At 43.8% G+C, this 26,799-nt stretch overlaps 1 protein-coding gene across 2 annotated transcripts in view; it reads left to right on the top strand.

Annotated features, from left to right (window-relative positions):
- LOC126162241 (acetylcholinesterase-like) overlaps window positions 1-26,799 on the top strand; it is a 193,246-nt gene that overhangs the window by 12,725 nt on the left and 153,722 nt on the right. Inside the window, exon 1 of one of the 2 annotated variants that reach the window (XM_049918616.1) lies at window positions 9,363-9,432. The exons of the other annotated variant lie outside the window; for it this stretch is intronic. Within the exon in view, the coding sequence (XP_049774573.1) occupies window positions 9,412-9,432 (21 nt within the window). The 5' untranslated portion in view covers window positions 9,363-9,411. Of the gene's footprint in view, window positions 1-9,362; window positions 9,433-26,799 lie in introns of those variants that run through there. 2 annotated transcript variants of the gene reach the window in all.

Raw genomic sequence — 26,799 nt, 5'->3', positions numbered from 1 at the left:
CAGAGATGTTGGAAAAGCCTGACCTGGCAGGCGCTAGAAGATAACGAAAACTATCCCGAGCAAGCGTATTTACAAAGTTTCGAGTTTCTAGTCAGCAATATACAAGTCAGTTAACTTATGCATATACGTGGATGTGACATTTTTTAGGGACATCTTGTAGATTGATCACACAACCTCAGTTGCAGGTAATCAAGACAGCACACTATGGTTCGTTGGCAGGACACTGAGAAAATGCTGTCAGTCCCATAACGGAAACTGCTTAATAATGATATAATATCCCATCTTAAGATATTGCCGAAGTGTGTGGGACGAATTCCAGATATTAACAGAGGAATTGAACGTATACAAAGAAAGGAAGCACAAAAGGTCAGAGGTTTATTTGACTAACTGGGGAGCGTTAGGCTAATTTTGAAAACTCATAATTAGCAGATAGACGCCAGATGCGGCCAGGTGTCATGTGTTCTGGTATTCCGCCTTGTGACAAGAAGATTAACTGACGAATCCACTGATATTCGAACCCTCACGTATCGCTCCTGCAGTGACAGTGAAGGCGAGATTAGACGCACTGCAGCACGCAGTCATTCGTCCTGAGCTCCAGACGCGACTGGAATGCGAAGAATCCGTAACGTCTGGTACCACGCTGAATACCCGCTGCCATGCACTCATAGTGGTTTGCAGTTGTCTGCATTTTGCATTTGATAGGCATCCAAACGTCGTTGTTTTCACTCGGGAGTCAAAGTGTGCATGTCAAACTTTGCACAAACCTTTCTCTTCGTCAAAACGTTATATAGAATGTGTTGAACGACTGATTCAATATGTTATTCCACTGGTTTTTACGACACAGCAGTGGTGATACACTAGGGTCGCACGTCAGATACTCAACACTGCCTGATCACAACTAATTGGCTGAATGCACATCTGTTGTTTTTTAGTTGTTAGTCTAAGCTGCCGCCGTAGTTAAGCGCTGATGTTCGTTATAGGCCGCGAATGAAACAAGTCTTGATTTTGGACGAACAGCGTACTCTCCATATGCTTTGCTTCTTCCACCGTCGCGTCTTGCTCTAGCCCTCATGCCGCAGAAATCGGCAAAATGCCGGAAGCATTTAGTAACGTAAATGTAGGGTATTTGCTTCAGCGCCAGCTCATTGGCCTCTGAGATCGTATAATGCTCTATTAGTAACAACCTCATTGTTCAACATCAACGTGCTGTAATGGCAGCAGCTGTCTGACGCAATCCCAGTGTTGCCACATAATCATGTTAGCGACAGACGTCTGTTCAGCAACTTCCTTACAGTGCTACTGGGACAAAATAGCACAGCAGAAATGACCGTTCAATACAGGCGTGGGACGAGGGAATGGCTTAGTCTTGTTGGCAGCAGACAGAAACACACCTCTCCAGGTTGATTCTTAAACCATATTCCTTGCAGGTTTTGACGTCGTGTGATGCACCGGTTCCTCCGGCCTCAACCGTGTGGTCGGGGCCACTTCACAAAATTCACGCGTACGATCGTTTTTAGACTGAATAGGATCGATCTTATTCTCAAGCTATGAAGATGCTTGGCGCAGGCGCAGAATACGTAAGGCCAGTAATACACTATGAAATTTCTTTGTCAAAGATTTGATCAAAGATGTGATCAAGTAATCAAGTATTCCGTCAAATATATTTGACGAAGATCTTTGACGTAGCGCTAGAAGGAGTATTACTACACTGTCATCCAATTTTTCGTCAAAGTTCAAGATGGCTGACAACAACAACTTGTTATTAACCGCAGCAGTTGCATGTACCACAATTGCACTGTGTGCATATGCGGAAGAGAAGCGGGGAAAAAAAAGGAAACAAACCTAGGTGAAGCTGTGGGTTTTACGACGACACGATAAAAGCATTCAACAAAACTTGATACGTGAGCTTATAGTGGAGGACAAGTCGTACATCAATTACTTAAGAATGGATGAGCATACGTTTCTGTATGTGCTCAATGAAGTGTATCATCATATCACAAAGCACAATATTCACTTAAGAACTGCTACATCTGCAGAAGACAGGCTCACTGTAACACTCCGATTCCTTGCTACAGGAGAGGGTTAGGTTAGGTTAGGTTATGTTAGGTCAGGTCAGGTCAGATCTCCAACCTTCGTAATCTATTTTTGTATTCATAGTGCCTCACGTTGTAAAGCGCCTCATCAGCATCATACATCTCTATTAATTTTGTAGTTGTTGGCACACACCAATTGTATTTACCTGCAATGTTTATAAAAACACTACAGACGACAGAATGCAGCGATGCTAGCGCTCCATGTGGTAATATGTCACATTACAGTGAACAGAAGACAAGCGACTTCTTTGATCAAATCTACAGCGAGGTCCTAGATTTGATCAAATATTGGACGACATTTGACAAAGTTCCCTATTACACCATCAAATATCTTTGACAAAGATGGACAAAGATATTTGACAAAGAAATTTGATAGTGTAATACCGGCCTAATGGGGAGTCCAACCGACAATCGGCGCCAAGTTCCTTGTGAGTTGTCTCTCCTGCTCAGCGAAACGTTGTACTTTGTCCGTTACATAAATAATCAACAGATAAAACATTTGCTATAAACATTCATTGTAATTTAACCGATAAGACATGCGTGTGAGGAAATGAATGTAATCCAGCGATTCGGATCTATCGGGAAGTTACTCTTAAACATACATTCTTGTTCGCTTGCACATGCATTCACGATGTAATTAGAGGTGAACCACCATGTGTCTTCTCATTAAAGGAAAACCTTGTCTCCATCGAGAAAATTAACGCTGCCAACAAAAACGTAACATTTCTCCGTGATTTCCACCTTTTATAATGAGGTTGATTACACACGTAAGCGACTTTGTTTCACATACACTGCATGAAATCAAGTGATACAACGTCACATTGCCCGTCTAAAATTCAAACAAATACTATAGTCATTACAAAAGGACATAGTCTCGAAAAGTGAATTTATGTCGTCGAGGCACTTGCAGGAAGTTGACAACCAACGCAGTAGACATGTAGAGCAGGTGACTAGACGGGCACGTACTTTCTTATAGTTGGACCGTCTTTCGCGTGGAGCGCCGCAGTAGCCGACGACTTTCTTATTCGTGTCGCATGTCTCGTGTAAAACGGGGTTAACGTTTCGCGAGCCTTTGCATCTACGGCCCCGGTAGTGGCAGATCTCGCCACTCCGTGATTTGGAGCACGCCAGATCTTTTAAATACACTCCTGGAAATTGAAATAAGAACAACGTGAATTCATTGCCCCAGGAAGGGGTAACTTTATTGACACATTCCTGGGGTCAGATACATCACATGATCACACTGACAGAACCACAGGCACATAGACTCAGGCAACAGAGCATGCACAATGTCGGCACTAGTACAGTGTATATCCACCTTTCGCAGCAATGCAGGCCGCTATTCCCCCATGGAGACGATCGTAGAGATGCTGGATGTAGTCCTGTGGAACGGCTTGCCATGCCATTTCCACCTGGCGCCTCAGTTGGACCAGCGTTCGTGCTGGACGTGCAGACCGCGTGAGACGACGCTTCATCCAGTCCCAAACATGCTCAATGGGGGACAGATCCGGAGATCTTGCTGGCCAGGGTAGTTGACTTACACCTTCTAGAGCACGTTGGGTGGCACGGGATACATGCGGACGTGGATTGTCTTGTTGGAACAGCAAGTTCCCTTGCCGGTCTAGGAATGGTAGAACGATGGGTTCGATGACGGTTTGGATGTACCGTGCACTATTCAGTGGCCCCTCGACGATCACCAGTGGTGTACGGCCAGTGTAGGAGATCGCTCCCCACACCATGATGCCGGGTGTTGGCCCTGTGTGCCTCGGTCGTATGCAGTCCTGATTGTGGCGCTCACCTGCACGGCGCCAAACACGCATACGACCATCATTGGCACAAAGGCAGAAGCGACTCTCATCGCTGAAGACGACACGTCTCCATTTGTCCCTCCATTCACGCCTGTCGCGACACCACTGGAGGCGGGCTGCACGATGTTGGGGCGTGAGCGGAAGACGGCCTAACGGTGTGCGGGACCGTAGCCCAGCTTCATGGAGACGGTTGCGAATGGTCCTCGCCGATACCCCAGGAGCAACAGTGTCCCTAATTTGCTGGGAAGTGGCGGTGCGGTCCCCTACGGCACTGCGTAGGATCCTACGGTCTTGGCGTGCATCCGTGCGTCGCTGCGGTCCGGTCCCAGGTCGACGGGCACGTGCACCTTCCGCCGACCACTGGCGACAACATCGATGTACTGTGGAGACCTCACGCCCCACGTGTTGAGCAATTCGGCGGTACGTCCACCCGGCCTCCCGCATGCCCACTATACGCCCTCGCTCAAAGTCCGTCAGCTGCACATACGGTTCACGTCCACGCTGTCGCGGCATGCTACCAGTGTTAAAGACTGCGATGGAGCTCCGTATGCCACGGCAAACTGGCTGACACTGACGGCGGCGGTGCACAAATGCTGCGCAGCTAGCGCCATTCGACGGCCAACACCGCGGTTCCTGGTGTGTCCGCTGTGCCGTGCGTGTGATCATTGCTTGTACAGCCCTCTCGCAGTGTCCGGAGCAAGTATGGTGGGTCTGACACACCGGTGTCAATGTGTTCTTTTTTCCATTTCCAGGAGTGTAGATCGATACGTTTTAAAATTCTTTTCCAGCGTGATGTTCAATGGCTGCAAAACAGTTTTTTCATGTGTTTTCGTCACCCTTGTAAGTTTTAACATATTCATCAACATTTGAGAACATTTCTTTGTTTTCCTGCTTTAGCGCGCTACATGTAGGACAGAGCAATAGAGGGCCATCGCTTCTGGTTTTGTCAATGTAGATGATCTGTGTTGCAAATCTGCAATGATTTTACTTATGTTGGGAGTTTGTAAGGACTGTATCTTTATCGTATGAAGAAGGAGGCAGGGGGGGCCGATGAAAATTATGATTCAAACTTGGGTTACGAGTAGTGAAAGGTTGAGAAACGCTGATGTAGATGTCTTACATTGATTATACGAAGTCAGGCTGCTGAAAGAACGTCCATGACAGTTCACACAAGTGGAGCGCATTGTGTGAGGGGACACACAAGCGCCAGTACGAGCGGTCTCTTCCTCAAGCACGTAGGTAGGGGTGCTACCTTAAATCGTCGTACCTTATGTAGGCGGGCTTCTTAGTCCATTGCCGAAAGAGTAGCTGCAACTATGAGAATCAGAACGATCTCTGTGAAGACAACAGCGAGGAAGAAATGAGATAGAGATCTACTGGGAAAAACTGCTGCTCTTTCGTCTCCATCAGAAAACTGCAGTGCGTGCAGCTAAAACGATGAAACTGGAAAATTTTCAAGAAGACGCAATTCAGTGATGTATATCCACTGAATAACCAAAGAAACTGGTACACCTGACAAATATTGTTAGGGCACCCGCGAGCACGCAGATGTACCGCAACACGACGTGGCATGGACTCGATTGATGTCTGAAGTAGTGCTGGAGGGAACTGACACCATGGATCCTGCGGGGCTTTCCATAAATCCGTAGGGTGCGAGGGGTGAAGATCTCTTCTGAGCAGTGCGTTGCAAGGCATTCCAGATATGCTCAATAATGATGAAGGTTTCTCGGGTCTCCAGCCGGGTGGTAGCGTTGATATCTCGCGACGTTTCGGGAAAAGAAGATGGGTAGTATGACACCTCCCGAAACGTCGCGAGATATCAACGCTACCACCCGGCTGGAGACCCGAGAAACCTGCATCAATAGTTTACGCCGGGAAAGCCTACAGTCACATGCTCTGTAATGTTCATCTCAGGGGAATTTGGTTGCCAGCGGAAGTGTTTAAACTCAGAAGAGTGTTCCTGGAGCCACTCTGTAGCAATTATGGAAGTGTGGGGTGTCGCATTGTCCTGCTGGCTTTGCCCAAGCCGTCAGAATGCAAAATGGACATGAATGGATGCGGGTGATCAGATAGGATACTTACATACGTGTCACCTGTCAGAGTCGTATCTAGATGTATCAGTGGTCCCATATCACTCCAACTGCACACGCCCCACATCATTATAGAGCCTCCACCGACTTGAACCGTCCCCTGCTGACATGCAGGTTCTATGGATTCATGAGGTTGTCTCCATACCCGTGCACATCCATCTACTCGATAGAATTTGAAACGAGACTCGTCCGAGCAGGAAACATGTTTCCATTTATCAACGGATCAATGTCGGTGTTGACGGGCCCAGACGAGGCGTAAAGCCTTGTGTCGTGCAGTCATCAAGGATACACTACTGGCCCTTTGGATCCGAAAGCCCATGTCGATGATATTTCGTTGCACGATGACACTTGTTGACGGGCCAGCACTGAAATCTGCAGCAATTTGCGGAAGGGTTGCACGTCTTTAGTCACGATTCTCTTCTGTCGTCGTTGGTCCCGTTCTTGCCGGATCTTTTTCCGGCCGAAGCGATGTCGGAGATTGATATTTTGCCGGATTCCTGACATCACCACTTCTTCGCTATCTCGGAGATGCTGTGAACCATCGCTCGTGCGCCGTCTATAACACCACCTTCTAACTCAGTTAAATCTTGATAACCTGTCATTGTAGCAGCAGTAATCGAGCCAGACACTTTTTGTCTTCTACAAGCGTTGCCGCCATATCTGCCTGTTTACACTGTATTTGAATACGTATGCCTACACCAGTTTCTTTGGCGCTTCAGTGTATATTGTGAAACTGTTAAGCACTGAAAGAATATCCAATCCGGAAGAACCTCCTTCCTTCACTATGAGATAGTGCGTTGTTTTTTCAGAGGAAAAACCAGTCTTTCATTGGTATTTAGTAAGATAGGTTTACGATTGATAACGTTTCCTGAAAGAAGAATTCTGCTTGAACGGGCAGGATATTGTTTCCTGAATATGCTGTTTTTGAGGGAGTATCGAAGTGCAAACCTCATGAAATCGTTTGGTTGGACGATTCATGGGTAAATGCTGGTCATTTCAGACCGACCGCGTGGACTGATAACACCGTACAAGGAACAATGAAAGCTGTTTTTGGGAAAGGAAGTCGGTACATTCTTTTACATGCTAGAACAGTCAACTGATTTGTTCCAAATACTCTGTTGTTTACATCAAATAAATGTAGGGAATACAAAGAGGAAATGACGGCAACGAAATTTAAGATGTAATTCGTACACTCTTTGCTTCCAAAGATGGAAACGAAGTTCACTATAAAATTCAACGATGCGCGATATCATTCCGTCCAATTAAACAAAGTCCCTCCATGTAGAAGCAGGATAAGTGGGATGGCTAAAGAAGAACGGCATAGATTCATTTGATAGGGAAATGGGAATCGTAACAGCGCATCAATTACGTAATATCACTTAAAACACTGATAAAATTGCGGAAGAAAATGGTTATAATGTATTGCACCTTCCGCCATATCATTACCACTTTAATGCAATAGAACTCATGTAGTCTCAGGTGAAAACATACGTTGCAGACAGAAACTAAAGTTTTAAATTGAAGGACGTCCAATTTTTAGAGGATGAGACACTTGGGCTGTGTTACTCCCACAAAACGTAGCAATATTGCCTCTCATACGTTGCATATCTTAGAAGAGGCATGGAAACGAGAAGGTGCACTGGACAGAGAGTGGAAGAGTTAGTAATTATTTTAGGAGGTGACAGGACCAGCAGCAGTGAAGATAATGACAATGACATAGATGTGGCCAATGATGACACTCTCATTAAAGACTATGGACTACGTCCTCTCCCGCGAGATTCAGGAAGGAGATGCACAATCGCATATATTTAAATACTGTAAAATTGTAATTTTTACGTTGTCTCGACATATTTGCAATCCTTATCGTTTTAATTACGAAGAAAGTACGTTTCGATCGACTGAGTTTTTTATCGGTTTCTCACGCTTTAGTAGTATTTCGTTGTAACGGCTCTGGACGGGTCGATGTGACAATCGTAGTCTAGCGACCGACACAGTGTAACAACAAACAGCCGCGAAGCAGCTTTGGCAACATAGCCGCCAGCTGTCATGGACGTTCTTTCAGCGGCCCCACTATTGAGCTTCATAACAAAAGGACCGAAGAAATCACCACATCTGAGACTCATTGACAGTGGCGTAACGAAGTAAGCAGACATATGTGGTAACGCCTACACTTGAAGCTAATGAACAGAAAATGATTAAAACTGCACAATAGTAAATGCGTAAAGGTTTTAGGAAAGAAACGAATTCATTTGATTTTTCCGCATGTTTACACAGTCATTATCATAAATGCAACACTGTAAATATATGTTCGCGGCGTTGATCTTGGCCTCTTTGTGTGTTTATTTCCAATGTGTCCATTGCCAAATTCATGAAGTCCTGTGCACCACAGCATCCTGTCGCCCAGGTTTCGTTGCGTTTCGAAGTGTAGACCTTCTCTCGACTCCATTGCTTTTAGTGCCTCTTAGCAGTGTTGACTGGAATACGCCTTGCTTCTTGCCTTGATCCATCGTATACCTTTTTCCCGTGTGGTGCGCGGCAGTTTACAGTTCTGCTGCGTAATCGCACAGAAGGCACGCATGGTAGTTCCGACAGTAGACGAAAGATGTCGGCGTGGCAGCGACTCGTCGTCGAGAGACATCACGTGATGTGCGACGAGGGCGCATACTGGTGGCCAAGGCATTGACCTCGACTCGTTCAGCATGCCTGACGGAAAGGTACGTACGCACTGCACTGTTCGTCCACACGGGTTTCATCGCTCGGCGCTATGTCAGTCAGTACGATGTTCTTTGACTCGCCTAAGATAATGACTTACGGTAACATCATACTAATCAATGGATATGTGAACTGTTACCATGTGTTCTTTTCTCTTGTAATGAAGCTCTTAACTCAGAATACCAAGCGGGGTGGGGGGAGGGGTTCTTCATGCCCACCTTTTGAAAATACTGTAAACTAGCCAGTTCCTAAATGTTTTAAAACTTTGAGAAATATTTATAAATTATTTTTCCAAACTCCATAAATAAGTTTTTCAGTAAAACGTAACCCAAAATGTTACTTTCCACAATGAAAGACGCATTCAGTGTTTTCACGTTCGGGACCTTACTTACACATCAATATCTCTTTAAAAGTATGTTGTGAGTAAAAATCAAAAACAGTTAAAAAAATCTGAATTCTTAAATTTTTTCTTGGCTGTCATAAAGTACCTCCTGCTTGGCAGTACACGTTACTGGAAACGCGTTGATATTGCTAATAGTATGCTAAAATCTATTTTCAGGTGCTGTACCCTACATATACATCAGTATCTCTTTAAAAAGCATGTTGTTGATGTAAGTCAGCAACAACTAACGAATATTGTTTCTTTTTTAACATTTTTTAGAGTGAGCACAAAATACTCCCGACCTCCCTTTCTTGGCAACGCTCGTTATGGAAAATGCATTGGTATTGGTAAGCTAAAACCTTCTTACACATTTCCAGTTTAGTCGCCTATTAGTGGTCAATTATGAAAATGAATTGTGAAGGAACACTTTCAGTTGACCACCCAAATAGATAGAGCCTTTCGGGAATACTCAGTCATGTGCCCTATTTATACATCAGTTTCTCTTTAAAAAGTATGTTGTTGATAAAATAATAATAGTTCATCAACATTTTGAATCAATTATTGGTAATTATCTCTACCTTGTTGTTTCACATTTTTGAAATTACGTAAACCTGACGGCTTCTAAATGTTACTGAAATGTCTGAGGTCCTTGCTGTTGTTTGCGCACAGTACGTATTGACGCACTTATATTACACGTTTTTAAAAAATGGCTCGGAGCACTATTGGACTTAACATCTGAGGTCTTCAGTCCCCTAGAACTTAGAACTACTTAAATCTAACTAACCTAAGGACATCACACTCATCCATGCCCGAGGCAGGATTCGAACCTGCGACAACTCATGTGCATAGTAGTTCTCCGTCCAAAAACTGAAACAGTTGACAAGTGCTGCCTTGTGGTTCTTGTCATTGTACATCGAGAAGTTGTTTCAGGTACTAGAAAGAGATGACAGTCGCTGAGTATGAGTTCGAGACTGCCGGATGAGAGGTGGAAAGTTTATCCTTGGGAAGTATTGCGGTGTGTGGAGGCGCATTGTCATGTAGATAGACTATTTTGTGACATTTCACCCGGCCGTCGATTTTAGCTGACACGTCTGTTTGGTGAACGTTTCGCAGCACACTTCAGCTGCAGTTATTGACCCGCGATTCGTAAAAAACAACTAAAAGAATGACATTTTAGTCCCAGAAGAGGGTAACCATCATTTTTCGACTCGAATAAGGAGACTGATTGTACTTTCTGGTTTTGACGAAACTGAGTGATGCCACTGCACTGAATGTTTTGATCCTCCGTACGTGTAGGATATTGACGGCTCTTCGCCCGTAGCAATGTGGGAAATCATATAATCTACATCTTGTCGACAGAGGTCTAAAGACTTTCTTACACTTGACATTCTATGCTCTTTGTGTCGGTCAGCAGGCAATTTCTGTACCCATCCTGGATACATTTGGCGAAATCCGAGCTTTTCTGTGACAATTGTGTAAATAATGGCACGTGAAACATGAGAAAATTTAGTAACCAGAGCACAGAACACCAACCCTCATTCACGCACATATACCAGTTCGAGTTCCACTTGTTTTACGATTTTATGTTTCTGGAAACTCGAGCTGCCATTGCGCTGTTCAGCACACACGTTTGTACGGCTGTTTCGTCTTGACACCTTTGTCTAACCTTTGTTTCATTCATTACTGTAAACCCATAAACTAAGCACAATTCCGGATAATTTTGGACTGCTTAACCCCTTGTACTCAAAATTGACGAGAGACATAGTTCTTTGTCTTCACAGCTGAATCAAGACTGTAACTTACGCGGTTTCATACACAATAATAGATGATGCTTCATTCGCGGAACTATGTCCTGAACTCCCAACGGTCCTTACTTCACGGATATGCCTTTTATGTGTGAGAGTTATGAGCAATGAACACCAGCACAGAATGAGTCATATCGATCTTCACCCAGCAATAACGGTTAGTCTATTGTAATATTTTGGTGTGCAGAAGTTCAGGGCTACTGCAGACTGTACATATTCTCGACAGAGAATTTTGTATGAGGGAAAACTGTGACAGAGTTACATTGACAACCAAACTAGCATGAACTGCAAGGAATGTTCCTAAGCTTCTGAAAGAAGGCGTGAAGGTAGGGCAGGTAATCACTGTATGTGTGGCCATGAAAAGCGGCCATTGTCAGGGAAGAGGGGCAGAGGACAGCAACCTTCAGACAGGCCATTCACAAATCTATTCTACTGTTACAATTGAAGTTTTAGGATGACTGACCCATCATATGCCAGTCTACCTAGATATATTACTGATTCTGATAGCAAGAAGGTGTATATTGTGGTGAACGGAAAGAAAAACCGTAACTGGTGTGTGTGTGTGTGTGTGTGTGTGTGTGTGTGTTTGTGTGTTTTGCCCGATCTTAGATAGTTTTTATCGAGTTTTAGGGAGAACCTTTCTAATTTCACTGACAGAGCAGGCCTCTTGACTACTGTAAAGTGTAATAGTTTTTAGCATTTTTTTAAATCAGAATTTTGAAATATTTTTGGTTCGAACATACACAATAAACCGAATGGAGAACAATAGAGACGCGCTAATATAATTCGCTCGCCTGTCTTAGGAAAAGGTACAATGACGAACTCCGTATCTGTCTTGTGCAACTCATCCACTTTCTCGGGCAAATCAGGACTAAAATGTAGTGTGCACAATGGCGTGCCAGTTTTCGCAAGTTCGCGTAGATATGAACACTGGTTGTACTGAAATAAATCAGAACCAATATTGCACTACAAAGTAGTGTATAACCACAATTCGTGTTCTTCCTTCAGAACATTTCCAAAACTGTGTTGGAACATGGCACAGCTCGTACTTAAGGAAAGAACCGCTCCGTCCCTGATTTGCCTTCTCACTTGACACGTCGTGAGCATTTAACCTACCGATACCACCCATCTTCTTCGACCCATGACGTCATCAAAGTGGCAGAAATAAAGCATTCATCTAAATCCAGTATTCTTAAATAGACGCCATAACAAAAATTATAGTTATTGCCCCGACATCACATTCGTTGTCTTCACTAACTCACAACCAGCCTGTCATCTTTTAGTCTAAGCTGGACCTTTAACACACTAGATATTAGTATGGTACTAGAACTAGCATTTTATGTTTACATTCCTTGGCTTGGCCATTCACAACCTACCAACCTGTTCTGGGCCTCGTGGTAGGCTCTTGATTAGTCACTCACTACAACCTACAGTCAAACACAGAATACCGAAATGAAGTGAAAATTGCGTGTTTTTCTTGCCTCTGATCGCTCACGTATGAGTCACACGCCGCGACACCATTATGTCACAGATTAATGGCGACGTCTGCTATTGATGGGTTCAACCCAACACGGCACGACTCCCATAATACGCATCATGGTTTGTGCCTAATGATGCTCGTATATGTCTCTGAGCTTTGGACTGGATCACAAGTTACACCTGTTAGGAACATTTTCTGAAGAGTACATGCCAATACAGTCTGGTTTGATGCAGCGAATCCAGAGAAGCTCGTAGTCGTACCACATATACACCGAACACTTATTTTACGTTCCCAAAATTATTTAGTTCTCTGTAGACGTAGGCTTCTGCTTGTTTCAATATAGATTACATGTTGTACGTATTTTATCCAATCTGAAGATTTCTTCGTGATACTACAATTTTGAAAAAGGCGAGAGCATAGTTCAGATAGTTATTTATACTCGTCAGTCGTCGTTTGGCGAGAAGTTACAGCGGTTTCCCCATTGTAGCGCTTTAACGAGGCTGGCTGGGAACCAGCGAACGACCTTGTGCAGTGAACTCGCAGCAAGACGCTGCTCACACACCGCGCCGGCACAGATAATGGCAGCGACGTTACGCAAGGCGCGACTCGGCACGCCAGAGTTATTACGACCTCTCGTGAATGTCACACGTGCTTAGTACTGTTACGGCGGCAAGCAAAGTGCGATGTAGAGTTGGGCAACACGATTCTTTTTCCAGATTCGATTCCTACCATTCAATCTCACATTGCGAATCGATTCCTACGATTCGTTCACGATTCTTTCACGATTCATTCTAGTCTGTGATGGCACGATTCTTACGGAATGCAAAAAGTTCTACATGTTACTCACAGATGGCAGGACATGTCTGAAATTGTCAATTGGGTTAGAATCGAATTGTCATGATAAGATATGCCAGAAATAGTTTATTTATGAGTAAACATGCATATGACGTTACAAGTGTAATTCTCGATTTATACGTGTAATGCCTTAATTGATGAAAGGTCACGTTTGATTTGGTTGCATCTATTGTTTTATTTCAGTATGCCAGGAGAGAGGAGTCGATTTGTGCGAAACGTGGTGCAAAATTACGTGGCATGCTAGTTTGGTTGTGTGGCTTGAACGTATCTAACTACAGACGTCTGTTTTATAGTAACAGTATCTAGCAGTGAGACAGACGTGGTTTGGCTCATATCATCCTATGTTTTTCTGTGCTAAGATGTCTTTCCAAGTCCACATCACCCTTGTAATTCATAACGCAGCTGACAGCCCTCCCACACAGCAAATTTAGCTTAACTTTCATTTCTTCTAAATACAAAGCATAGGTATTTTGCTTTTAATTTGTCTGAGAACTTGCTGCTGTCACTACTATTCACGTGAGAAGACGACATACTTCTAAACAGTAGGATTAAATCGTATACAGCTACATTACTTCACTAAAATTTAATATGAATCTGAACACGATAACATTCGAAAACTCGAACTTGAAATTATTAATTAAAAAGCTTTTGTTTAAAGACGGTATTGCACGGCGATCCGCAAAGAAAGGTATTGGTTAGAGAGCCTATATTCTCTCTATATAGGATCTGTAATATTGGGCTGGTGCGACAACCATTTAGTGGCAGCACTGGTGGAAGTAACAGAATTAGCAAATTAGCAGTGAAGTAATGTCGCTGTATACGATTGTATTCTACACTTCAGAAGTATGTCGTCTTCTCACATAAATAGTAGTGGCAGAAGCAAGTTCTCAGACAAATTAAAAGCAAAATACCTATGCTTTGTATTTCGACGAAACAAAAGTTAAGCTAAATTTGCAGTGTGTGAGGGCTGACAGCTGCTTTATTATGAAATATAAGGTACTGTGGAATTGGAAAGAGCACAGAAAAACGTAGGATGATACGAAACAGCGCATATGCACTATATAGGGACAACTCGCGCATGCGCACAAGGGGGTACTACAGTCAGCTTTCTGCTTATTTGTTTATGGTTTACTGTTGCTATTAACCGCGGTGACCAGATCCCAACTTCAAGTTTTTATATTGAAGATTTTGTCCATTCTTCAAATTTTCGTAAATACAGCAACTAAACAATTTTTTTTCCAGCAGACTTTCTTTACTCAAGCTATTTTCGAAAGAGATTCTTTGTACTTTGATTGCTTCGTATTCTAGAAATAGAATGGATCAAACAAGCATTAATCGTCTGACGTCGGCGCGGTGGCTGATGGTAGCGATAGTAAATGGGAAATGCCTTTACGCTGGTTCCCGTCAGCCACCGCCAAGTGTCAGCTTGGTTTTCACGAGTAGTCGAGTAATATTACGGCCCACGAACTTCGTTTGTTCGTTCCGAGCTTCCTTTGTTCACAGGCATCCTCCACCTGACAGCCATCTGTCCGTCGTAATCATACGTTACGACTCGGCATGATTCGGAAGTTACCTTTGAAGCATAGCGTACTAAGAGTCGTTGAATCGCTGGATCTTGGAATCGTCACGACTCGGAAACACGCAATCGTTCTTACGATTCTTTTGAACGACGATTCGTCCGTATCACGGTTCGATTCATACGATTCTTTATTTAGAGTCATTCAAATGAACGACTCATTCACGAATTGCCACAACTGTAGTGCGATGGCTAGCTTTTAGTTTTCTGGACTGTGAGCTTGCGGCTACGTTCAAGTCTGGTCATTATGTTGGCTAGTGGACTTGAGGAGACATTCTGTAACAGTTTGCGGAAAGTAATGAACAGGTTCTTTAACGTTCAGTACTTGGGAAGGCCTCATCAAAAACGAGTGATCATAGGACAATGAAACTTTGTGCTGACATTTGTAAGGACATGAGGAAGAGAAATAACGAATAAACCACTGACAGTAAAACATTTTAATTTCCACATGACAGAGTAACATTTATTAATTGCGTACCAGATCATCTGCGTCCACGACAAACTGGGACCGCACTAGAGATACCATTTCACAAGAATACTTCATAATAGAAACAACCCCTGCCAAAAATTTACATTTTTCAGGAGAGCTAAAAGACGTTCTAAATAGTTGTATGTGCTCTTGTCATCAATTGTATTCTTTATGCTGCTTCTTGAAAATGTCTAAAAGATTTTGTAACGCTGTACTGACATACGTTTTAGTGCGTATAATATGATTTTTTTTTTCAAAGTACAGTCTTCACTGACCCAGACTGTTTTAGTCAGAAAATGTAGCTGAGAATATGAAGGAGTGAGTCGCTGTCTGCATTATTATACCGCATAAATCTCATAATGTGCAAGTTTTTATAGAACAAGAGATTAAATTACATTAAAGGAACACAGAATTGGTCAAATAAACGTTCACTTGCCCTCTCCACTACTGTCTTTAGATTCAGTCATATCCATGTTTGGCCCATCTTCTTCCTCTCCACGTGCAGTCAGTGTGTTAAAAAAGTTTTGGCTATCTCTCGTCACAGAAGGAACAAATCCCCTGAGGTCTTGAGCTTTCGACTTTTTGAACATGAGTACATTGTTGTAAATCTGACTGAAAGTTAACTCACGTGGACTCTCCATATTGTTTTAAATGCAACCTTATACCAAGGTCCTGTATAACTACCTCGCACAGAAACATAACTCGTGGATGCCCCAGCTTCATACATCCTTAGCTCTTTCAGTTTAATTTCATTTTTTCGTAGACGGTTTGAAGTAGTACTCAACAGCTTCTTTCAAGATGAATGTCACTGAGTGATGCACTTGGCAGCTGCGAAAATGTGTTGGATGTTTTTGAGAAGAGGTAATGAAAATGTCCCAGTCATCAGGTACTTTAACAACGTGATTCTGTTTCTTACGTGAAATAAGGGACAAACTTTATCATTTGGCGAAGAAAAAGACCTCTCATTAGAAAGATGTAAGTTATTCTGTTGAGCATTTTCTGGCTGTGCACTAGCAAACAGAGAAAATACGTAATGTGAAAAATTTTATACTGACCAGCGCTTCCATCTGGAATCGAAATTAAATTTCTCTTCAGATGTTGCCTATTTTTCAAGTAATGAAACAACGAAGAGGTCTCTTCGTTCTGCCCATTCTTGGCAACTCCTTCGTTACAGTTTCATCATTAACACGGTCGTGTTCACCGGAAACATAATACCATTGCTGTCTCGCATAAAATAGTGCATTACTGTCATCCGAGGCACAGGAAGGTTTGAGTGTAATCGAAAGATGAAACTGTCACTAACACCAGTCGAGGATACTGTTTGAACTATTTTTTTTCATAAAAAGCTTCCACTTTTCTTAAGTCAACTTCTTTTTGAACATTGAATCCGGAATTGTCATTGGCGCTAGCAGCAGATATCTGCTTCACTAAAGAGACACGGGTAGAACAACTGTCACACCGAGGATATCCAAATGATTTGTTGAACGTATTGAACAAGTCCCAGTTGAGTTTGTAGGCGATATTAATTTGACATACGCCCAGAAAAACTTCGTGAATTTTCTTCACGGCTGGAATTTCAGTCAGATACGTACTAGACAAATTCTTACGGTATGAGTAATGAGAAATCCTTGGTTTCAAGAAATGTGATGTTCAATAAGGTCTCTGAGTGGACGAGGAACTGAACGAGAAATGATATTGTGCTTGCCTCGCATATCCTTCGGAGAGTCGATGTTTGAGATCAGATGGTATTGCACGGTGCGTAGTCGAACACTAGAGATTTCGTGAAAAGTCATGAGTGCCTTCTGTTGTAGTAGCATCATGAGTCATTCGGACTCTTCTTTTATTATATTTCCTTTCTTTGTTGACTCTTCAGCGTTTTAGGCCACGAACACTGTCTTCGGGATTCATTACAGAACCACAGACACTGACCCTTCATTTGCCAAGGAGTAGACTGGAATAATCCAACAAGTACTACGAAGGCAACAATGAACATCTAGGTTCTACTGTCGCGTGCTTTCGCACAAAAATAGCCCTTGTCAAATGACAAAGGCTGTTTTGTCAGAAATTATTTTGACGAAGACTATTTTTGTAGAACCATCACATTTTTGAGCTGCAATAACTCAGGACAAGGAACATTTCTGCCGTATCGCATTGAAGAACAAATCGTGAACGTCGGAGATGGTTACAAAATTGCACTAAAATGCGAAAACTAAATAGATTAACAATGTCTGTTTTTGTTAAGAAATCTTTTGTTCGTAGCACTTTTCGAACAGTGGAGCATGGGAAGTTCAGCTGTCGTGACACAGCTTGTGCACTGTTTAAGGTCGCATATAATGTCCAGCGTTCTCAGCCACGACACCAGTAACTTCTTCAACAATTTGTGGCGTAATTGGCCGTCGGCATCTCCCAGGAGCATTTCATGAATCTGCAGTTCTTCAACCCCGGCGAGGAAAGAGGACTTCTCCATATTGTTTTAATGCGTCGACACTCGCGAAGAGCAGCAGCCAAGTTTGCTGTTGTTTTGATAAAACAGTTTTACGAATAAAAAGCCCTGCTCACCTTGTCCAGACCGACGTTGACTGTCTGCAACTGTAATGCACACCGAAAATCCTGCTGCGCACAGTCCGAACATAATTTCTATAAAGTTGGGTACCCATACAGTAAATAGTTTCCCATCTGGAATTGCTCAAGCAGCGAAAGCGTAACTATAGGCACCCCGTGCCAAACAATCCCGTCCCCCCTCCGCCCGCGCTGTACATGCTAGAGAAGGTACATTACTTGCATGCCGTACGTCCCACATCGCATACATATGTTGTAACCACTGGTATGGACAAGCATATCACGCTAGCAGAAAATTGCTACGAAATGCACAATGACCTGAAGATGATCAACGCTTGGCTCATGTAGTAGCAGCCGTCCTTAAACACATAAAAGTAAAATAATTCTTGTAAATGGGGGATCATACCCCTCATAGTTTGACTATTTGACAGGCGATCAGATACTGTACACAGTTATAAGCATAAGAAAATACGTGCGAGGCGACTTAAGGCAGTAGCCTTGGAGACAGCAGTCGTCAGACTTATCGGAAGAATAGTTAGGACATGTTATTAATTTGCGAAGGAGGGAAAATGTCATTAGACCAGTTCATGAGTTTCTGTACCTGGAATTTGTACCAATCTGGAGTGATGAAAGATAAAGAGAAAATTCAGAGAAGTTGTACTATTCGCCACACTTTTATTTAACAGTGCTAGAGCGACAGATTAATGATAAACGAAGTCCAGTAGGAAAAGACACGTTGTCAATCATAGATAACGTTGGTCACAAATTTCTATGAATTTATGTTACAATATGAGCCAAAAAACACATTATTTTCCCCATTGCAGAATCCACGAGGGACAAATTAGAGAAATACAGCCGTATATAGACGCATACAGACAGTTTGTCTCTCGGGCATCATCAGCGAATGGAATAGGACCGGGGGCTGGACAAGATCGGTGAGGCGGGAGAAGGGGCGGTGAGGTGTGAGTGGGAAGACGACATGGCCATACGAAGTATGCTCCGTTACACTTGTAAGGTGGCTTGCGGAATAAATTATAGATGTGGATCGTTTATTGTAGATCTCATCACAGAGACCTATCGGTATATTGGGCACCATCCAAGTGTAGACAAATAGAATGATGTTACGGCCATTACATACTTCTATAGCTTGCATTAAATCTTACAGCGAACCATTGTTCATTTGGCGTTCTCTATTTCATTTCGAAAACGGTGTGTAGGGCGTCCCAGGAAGTATGGTCAATATTCAGAAGTATTACAGGAACGATCACTCGAAACATAAAGTCTACCAAACGTCGGCTCTGAAACGCTTACCTTAAGAGCTGTGAGCACTTCTTCACTAGAAGACATGTGTTTCACAGTAACGAATATGGAGGAGTGCTTTTAACTCTTTTGAAGGGCGGGCATCATTGTATTTTACCACATGTATATGCGCTTTGAAAGGGCGGTGATCACTGCGGCTGATCACATATCTTTCTCTCTGTCGGTCCATTATGGCCAGGGGACATCGGCTGGTACGTACTTTTCAATACTTTAAACTTTACCAGCAGCCGTACACTTTAAGATATTTTATCTTATTTCGAATGCAACCAGTTTCGGCAATTCATTTTACCACCTTCAGGCTCCATTCGCTTTATTTTTAATCAACGACATTATCGTGTAGCGCCATAAAACTGGATATCGTGAATCCCAATGGCTGTGCAGCTGATTCATACGAGAGCGCGACAGCAACTACGCTCTCGTATGAATCAGCTGCACAACGACTGGGATTCACGATATCCAGTTTTATGGCGCTACACGATAAGCTCGTTGATTAAAAAAAGCGTATGGGGCTTGAAGGTGGCAAAATGAATTGCCGAAACTGGTTGCATTCGAAATAAGATAAAATATCTTAAAGTGTACGGCTGCTGGTAAAGTTTAAAGTATTGCAAAAAAAAATTCTTTTTACCGCTCAGGTGCGGCAGTTGTCTCAACTAACCAACCGACTGTTGGCAGTAAATTTGCCGCGTGTTGACGACACGAGCTGATATTGGTGGTGCTCGTGGAAATTCCGCATATTTCTCTCCTTAGGTCTTCTTTATACGGCTATTTTTGATAGTAATTGTTAGTGTGTTGACCTTTCACGAGTCTACAGGTAATACTGCTGTTTATTGGAATAGAATTTTCTATACTTCACTTTTCTCCGTCCTGCATGTCCCGCCAAAAAAGAATAACAGAGGAATAAGGCCGCTGAAAGTTATTTGATGAAATTCCTTCTAATGACAACAGTGTTGCAGTGATGAAAGTGATGACAATGACTCGAAATTCACTTTCGTCGGAAGGTGTGAAAAAGTTTGTTGGCTCCTACATATAAAAAATAATTTAATAACTTATCAGCTCAGATAAAGGCACACAAGCCACACGTAGACGACAGAATTCGCCACGAAAGGAGTAAACATCAGTCTATTCGCTGATCATCTGGAAGATGTGTAGTTGTCAGTTCAAGAAAAACTCTGGTCCAAACTGTGTGGATGTGTTCAGTGTGCAAAGAACCTTTCTGCGTGAGAGCAGGCAAGAACCGTTTCAAGAGATACGAAAATTAAAAGAAAGTTACACTGAAGTTCAAACGGCAACTGCCGAATTTGTATACTCTAATGGGGTGATGGTTAGCTGCTGTGTTCCTCAGCGACAGATGTTTCAAGCGTCGTCACCAAGCGAAATACGTCAACAGAATTTGCCCTATTCGGATAAAAAGGTTAATCTCCTGTCCGTTGGTAAAATTAAAGGAAACGCTGAACTATAGGTTGTTCGATATATGGAGTCCCGGTGAAATATTGGAAGAAGGAAGATAACATTTTTAACCTACCGCCGACCATACTGTTGCTGTTAAGGTGAATTTTTACAAACCTACCGTAGAAAACTTATCACTGTTACAAGTGGATCAAATCTGAAACTTCTAAATTACTATTCAAGCCCCTCTAGCGTAAATTTTTATGGCGTTTACCTACCTCGCAAAGAGTTAAGGTAGGCATTTAGAGCTCATGTTTACTAGAGTGTATCGCATCGAATGATCGTTTCCTGTCATATTCCGGAATACTAAACATTTCTCTTGCGACACGCTGAATATGGGCATGATTAAAATAAATGAACAGTCACCTGAGTGCTGCCAACCGTTATTGAGTCATACCAATTCGCAGTAAAATGTTTTTATTCCCTACAAAGTCTAGAAAAAAATATCCGGATAACAGAGTATGATCGATGTACTAAAATAAATACTTGAGACATTTATTTGCTCTTGTTAAAGTATTTGTGAACGCAGATTTCAAAAATGTAACTGCTGGAGTGACTGCTTTAAATTACACTCCTGGAAATGGAAAAAAGAACACATTGACACCGGTGTGTCAGACCCACCATACTTGCTCCGGACACTGCGAGAGGGCTGTACAAGCAATGATCACACGCACGGCACAGCGGACACACCAAGAACCGCGGTGTTGGCCGTCGAATGGCGCTAGCTGCGCAGCATTTGTGCACCGCCGTCGTCAGTGTCAGCCAGTTTGCCGTGGCATACGGAGCACCATCGCAGTCTTCAACACTGGTAGCATGCCGCGACAGCGTGGACGTGAACCGTACGTGCAGTTGACGGACTTTGAGCGAGGGCGTATAGTGGGCATGCGGGAGGCCGGGTGGACGTACCGCCGAATTGCTCAACACGTGGGGCGTGAGGTCTCCACAGTACATCGATGTTGTCGCCAGTGGTCGGCGGAAGGTGCACGTGCCCGTCGACCTGGGACCGGACCGCAGCGACGCACGGATGCACGCCAAGACCGTAGGATCCTACGCAGTGCCGTAGGGGACCGCACCGCCACTTCCCAGCAAATTAGGGACACTGTTGCTCCTGGGGTATCGGCGAGGACCATTCGCAACCGTCTCCATGAAGCTGGCTACGGTCCCGCACACCGTTAGGCCGTCTTCCGCTCACGCCCCAACATCGTGCAGCCCGCCTCCAGTGGTGTCGCGACAGGCGTGAATGGAGGGACGAATGGAGACGTGTCGTCTTCAGCGATGAGAGTCGCTTCTGCCTTGGTGCCAATGATGGTCGTATGCGTGTTTGGCGCCGTGCAGGTGAGCGCCACAATCAGGACTGCATACGACCGAGGCACACAGGGCCAACACCCGGCATCATGGTGTGGGGAGCGATCTCCTACACTGGCCGTACACCACTGGTGATCGTCGAGGGGACACTGAATAGTGCACGGTACATCCAAACCGTCATCGAACCCATCGTTCTACCATTCCTAGACCGGCAAGGGAACTTGCTGTTCCAACAGGACAATGCACGTCCGCATGTATCCCGTGCCACCCAACGTGCTCTAGAAGGTGTAAGTCAACTACCCTGGCCAGCAAGATCTCCGGATCTGTCCCCCATTGAGCATGTTTGGGACTGGATGAAGCGTCGTCTCACGCGGTCTGCACGTCCAGCACGAACGCTGGTCCAACTGAGGCGCCAGGTGGAAATGGCATGGCAAGCCGTTCCACAGGACTACATCCAGCATCTCTACGATCGTCTCCATGGGAGAATAGCAGCCTGCATTGCTGCGAAAGGTGGATATACACTGTACTAGTGCCGACATTGTGCATGCTCTGTTGCCTGTGTCTATGTGCCTGTGGTTCTGTCAGTGTGATCATGTGATGTATCTGACCCCAGGAATGTGTCAATAAAGTTTCCCCTTCCTGGGACAATGAATTCACGGTGTTCTTATTTCAATTTCCAGGAGTGTATTTCCTTGTGCAGAGTATCTATTCTCAGCCTACTGCTTTCCAAGAAGGGATATTACTCGTATGTCGTACGAGCTATGGAGGAAAATGTGTAGAAACTAACTTCCATTCTGAAAAAAAATCACAGTGAACAGAGATGAGCAAGGACACAAAATCACCGCCAGCGGACTCTCGAAGCATGACGAAGGTCACCTTGGCTGATAAGTGGCGGTACACGCTGATGGAAAAAAATCGCAATACCAAAAAGTAACTGATATAGAGTTATGAAATTTCGGTAATGCATTTTGCGTATTTAAGTGGTTAACAGTACAAGATCAGACGTTAGTATATATGCGAGATACATAAATAACCCGCAGTAACGACCAGAATGTTGAATGCAAGCATGCATACGTGCATGAATTGTGTTTTACAGGTGCCATATGTCAGTTTGTGGGATGGAGTTCCATGCCTGTAGCACTCGGTCGATCAATAAAGGGAAGGTTGCAGCTGTCGACACTGTCGAGCATTTTGGGGTACAGTAGCGGTAGATGGGCGAACGGCGCCCTGTTGGAAAACACCCCCTGGAATGTTGTTCATAAATGGCAGCACAACAGGTCAAGCCATCAGACTGACGCATAAATTTACAGTCAAGGTTCGTGGAATAACCACGAGATTCCTCCTGCTGCTATACCAAATCTCACCGCAGACCATAACTCCAGCTGTAGGCCCATGTGTCTAGTACTTAGACAGGTTGGTTGCAGGTTCTCAAGTGGCCTGCTCCTAACAAACATATGGTCATCACTGGCACCGAGATAGAATCAGCTTTCAACAGCAAACACAACAGACCTCACCCTGCCCTCCTATGGGCTCTCGCTTGACACCATTTAAGTCACAAATGACGGCGGTTTATTGTCAGTGGACTGCACGCTATAGGACTTTTGCGTCGGAGCTGCCCTTGAAGTAACCGATTTATGACAGTTCTTTGTGTCAGCGTGGTGCCAACTGCTGGTCAAACTGCTGCTGCAGACGCAGTACGATGCGCCAGAGCCGTAAGCCAAACATGACGGTCTTCCGTCTCGGTAGTGCCACGTGGCAGTCCGAAGCCCGGTCTTCTTGTGACCGTACATTCTTGGAGGAGGAGGAGGATATTAGTGTTTAACGTCCCGTCGACAACGAGGTCATTAGAGACGGAGCGCAAGCTCGGGTGAGGGAATGATGGGGAAGGAAATCGGCCGTGCCCTTTCAAAGGAACCATCCCGGCATTTGCCTGAAGCGATTTAGGGAAATCACGGAAAACCTAAATCAGGATGGCCGGAGACGGGATTGAACCGTCGTCCTGCCGAATGCGAGTCCAGTGCGCTAACCACTGCGCCACCTCGCTCGGTATACATTCTTGGGACCGCAACTGCCAGCACTCATGCACGGTGGCTACGTTCCTGCCAAGCTTTTCTGCGGTATTGCAGAAGGAACATCCAACTTCTTGTAACCCTATTACACGACCTCGTCCAAACTCAGTGGGGCGTTGATAGTGGCTTCTTTGTCACCTTAAAGGCATTCTTGACTAACATCAGCTCACCACGTCCAATCTCAAAGGTAACTAACGCTCACGACCGTTACAGCGTGTATTTAAAGCAAACCTGATTTGTATCCTCACAGTGGCGCTACTAGCGCGACTGGCGCGAAACTGGGCTGTCAGACGTAGAAAGACGCCTAACAACTTTCGTTATGTCACACAACTCCTCCGTAGTGTTGCGATTTTTTTTCCCCCCGACTGTGTATGTTGGTACTAGGCAGTGGCGTGTTGGTTTCTGACATTGGCAAGGTATGAGTACGTTGATAACCTAGTGTGGCGATGCATCAGATTTATGATATAGCATCCATAATGCGACTGCCCTCACCTCGTAACACCTACCCTTCCATTACGTACTTCTGCCTGTTCGCCATCAGCCCCGTCTAGACAATATGCCACGCTGTTCATTTGTATTAGCCTCTTCATGTCTGCATAACTACTATATAAACGTGGTTTTCTTTGTCAAGCCTTGGTCTCCCACTATAATTTTGACACTCCGCACTTACCCCCTCCCGCTGCAAATTAAGTATTTCTTGATGCCTCAGGTTTGGTCCTATCAACCGATCCCTTGTTTTAGTCGTGACATAAATCTCTTTTCCCCTCATTTCGATCCCGTGTCTCTTCATTACTAATCCGATCCTCTCATTTAACGTTCAGTATTCTTCTGTAGCCCCATATTTCAAAAGCTTCCATGTTCTGCTTTAATGAACTGTTTATCGTCCTAGTCTCACTTCCGTACAACGCTATATTCAAGACAAAAACTTCCAGAAAAGCTTCCTGACGTTTCAATTTATATTCCATGTATCAGAGATTATCTTTTTCGAAAATTCTTTTCTTGTTAATGTCTGTATTATATTTCCTCTCTACTTCAACAATCATCAGTTACTTCGTTACCCAAATCTTGAACGTCTCATTTCCTTATCCAATTTTCTCTGTATTGCCTGATTTAATTCAACAACATTCCATTATCCTTGTTTTATTTTTGGTGATGTTCAATGTAAAACCTCTTTTCAAGAAACAATCTATTTAAAAATGGTTAAAATGGCTCTGAATACTATGGGACTTAACTTCTGAGGCCATCAGTCCCCTAGAACGTAGAACTACTTAAACCTAACTAATCTAAGGACATCACACACATCCATGCCCGAGGCAGGATTCGAACCTGCGTCCGTAGCGGTCGCGCGGTTCCAGACTGTATATCTATTTCATTAAACTATTTCACAAATCACTTGCCGTTTCTACCAGAAATAAAATGTCACCGACACACCGAGAATTTTTAATTTTTTCTCACAGAACTTCAGTTCTTGATTTCATTTACTGCATGCTCAGTGAGTATTTTGAATAACGGCGGGAAGAAGTCACCATCCTGCCACTTGTTTCTCAACTGCTGCTTACCTTTCACGTCCTCCAACTCCTATAACGGCCGCCTGCTTTATGTACAATCGTCGATAACCTGTCGCCCTTATATTTTATCTCTGATACCTTCATAATTACAAATAGCTTATCCCAGCTTTCTCTAAATCTGCAAATGCTACCAGTTTTTTCAGTCTTGTATAAGTAATTCATGTCGTAATGGCCCCATCATGACTTACTAAACTTCTTGATGTGTGAGAGTATTTAGCCTGTCTCATATACGTTGCACAACAAGTGGAACAATTTTGTCGTATTGTTTCTCCCAAGGATAATAATTCTCAGGGAACGTCGTATGCTGGCCGGAGTGGCCGAGCGGTTCTAGGCGCTACAATCTGCAGCCACACGACCGCTACGGTGGCAGGTTCGAATCCTGCCTTAGGCATGGATGTGTGTGATGTCCGTAGGTTAGTTAGGTTTAAGTTGTTCTAAGTTCTAGGGGACTGATGACCCCAGATGTTAAGTCCCATAGTGCTCAGAGCCATTTGAACCATTTGAACGTCGTCTGCTCAAGGACCTTTTTTTACTTAGATCTTTCAGTGTCTGTCAAAATCAATCTTGCAATATACTTCCCTTCTCATCCTGATCTACTTCCTGTTCTGTTTCTAGAATATTGTCGTTGATATTGTTTACCCTTATACAGACTGATCAAAAAGAGTCTGAAAAGCTTGTAAGGGTGTTGCGGGTTAGATTGTGCTGGGAAATATTTGTTAAGAAAAAAATTCCATAGCCTGCGCCGTCTCCACGTCAATTAACATTGGACTTAGCCAATCAGACCATTTCGCACTCAAATTCAAGCTCCCCACCATACCATTGTTTTCACAGCGTAGATAATAGCGCACGACACTACTCAGTGTTTGGCTCGGATTCGATCCCTATTACCGTCCTGTTCAGAGTTTTTGTATTGCTGTCCTGTTCGGTTTTAGAAAGCCAAAGGAAGAACACATCTGGCGACATCACCTCTGGTGGGCCGCTTGAATTTGTGCGCCCAGCGGCCGGATTGCATAAATTCATTTCTGATTAACTCGGAAACGGTGCAACGTATCGAATTTTTTTCTTAACAATTATTTCTCAACACAACCTCCCCAGTGATACCTTTCTAAACTTTCCAGACAGTTTCTGACCACCCTGTGTAGACCCCCCATATATTCCTTCCACCTTTCAGCCTTTCCGTATTTGCTTAGTTCTTGCTTACATCTGATCTCTTAATATTCATACAGCTGCTTCTATTTTCTCGCTACATTTCTTATAGGCAG

Source organism: Schistocerca cancellata, chromosome 2 (assembly GCF_023864275.1).
Source record: "Schistocerca cancellata isolate TAMUIC-IGC-003103 chromosome 2, iqSchCanc2.1, whole genome shotgun sequence".
Classification (NCBI taxonomy): Eukaryota; Metazoa; Arthropoda; class Insecta; order Orthoptera; family Acrididae; genus Schistocerca; species Schistocerca cancellata.
Note: the sequence above shows the minus strand (reverse complement) of the source record. Positions and strands in the feature narration are given on the sequence as shown.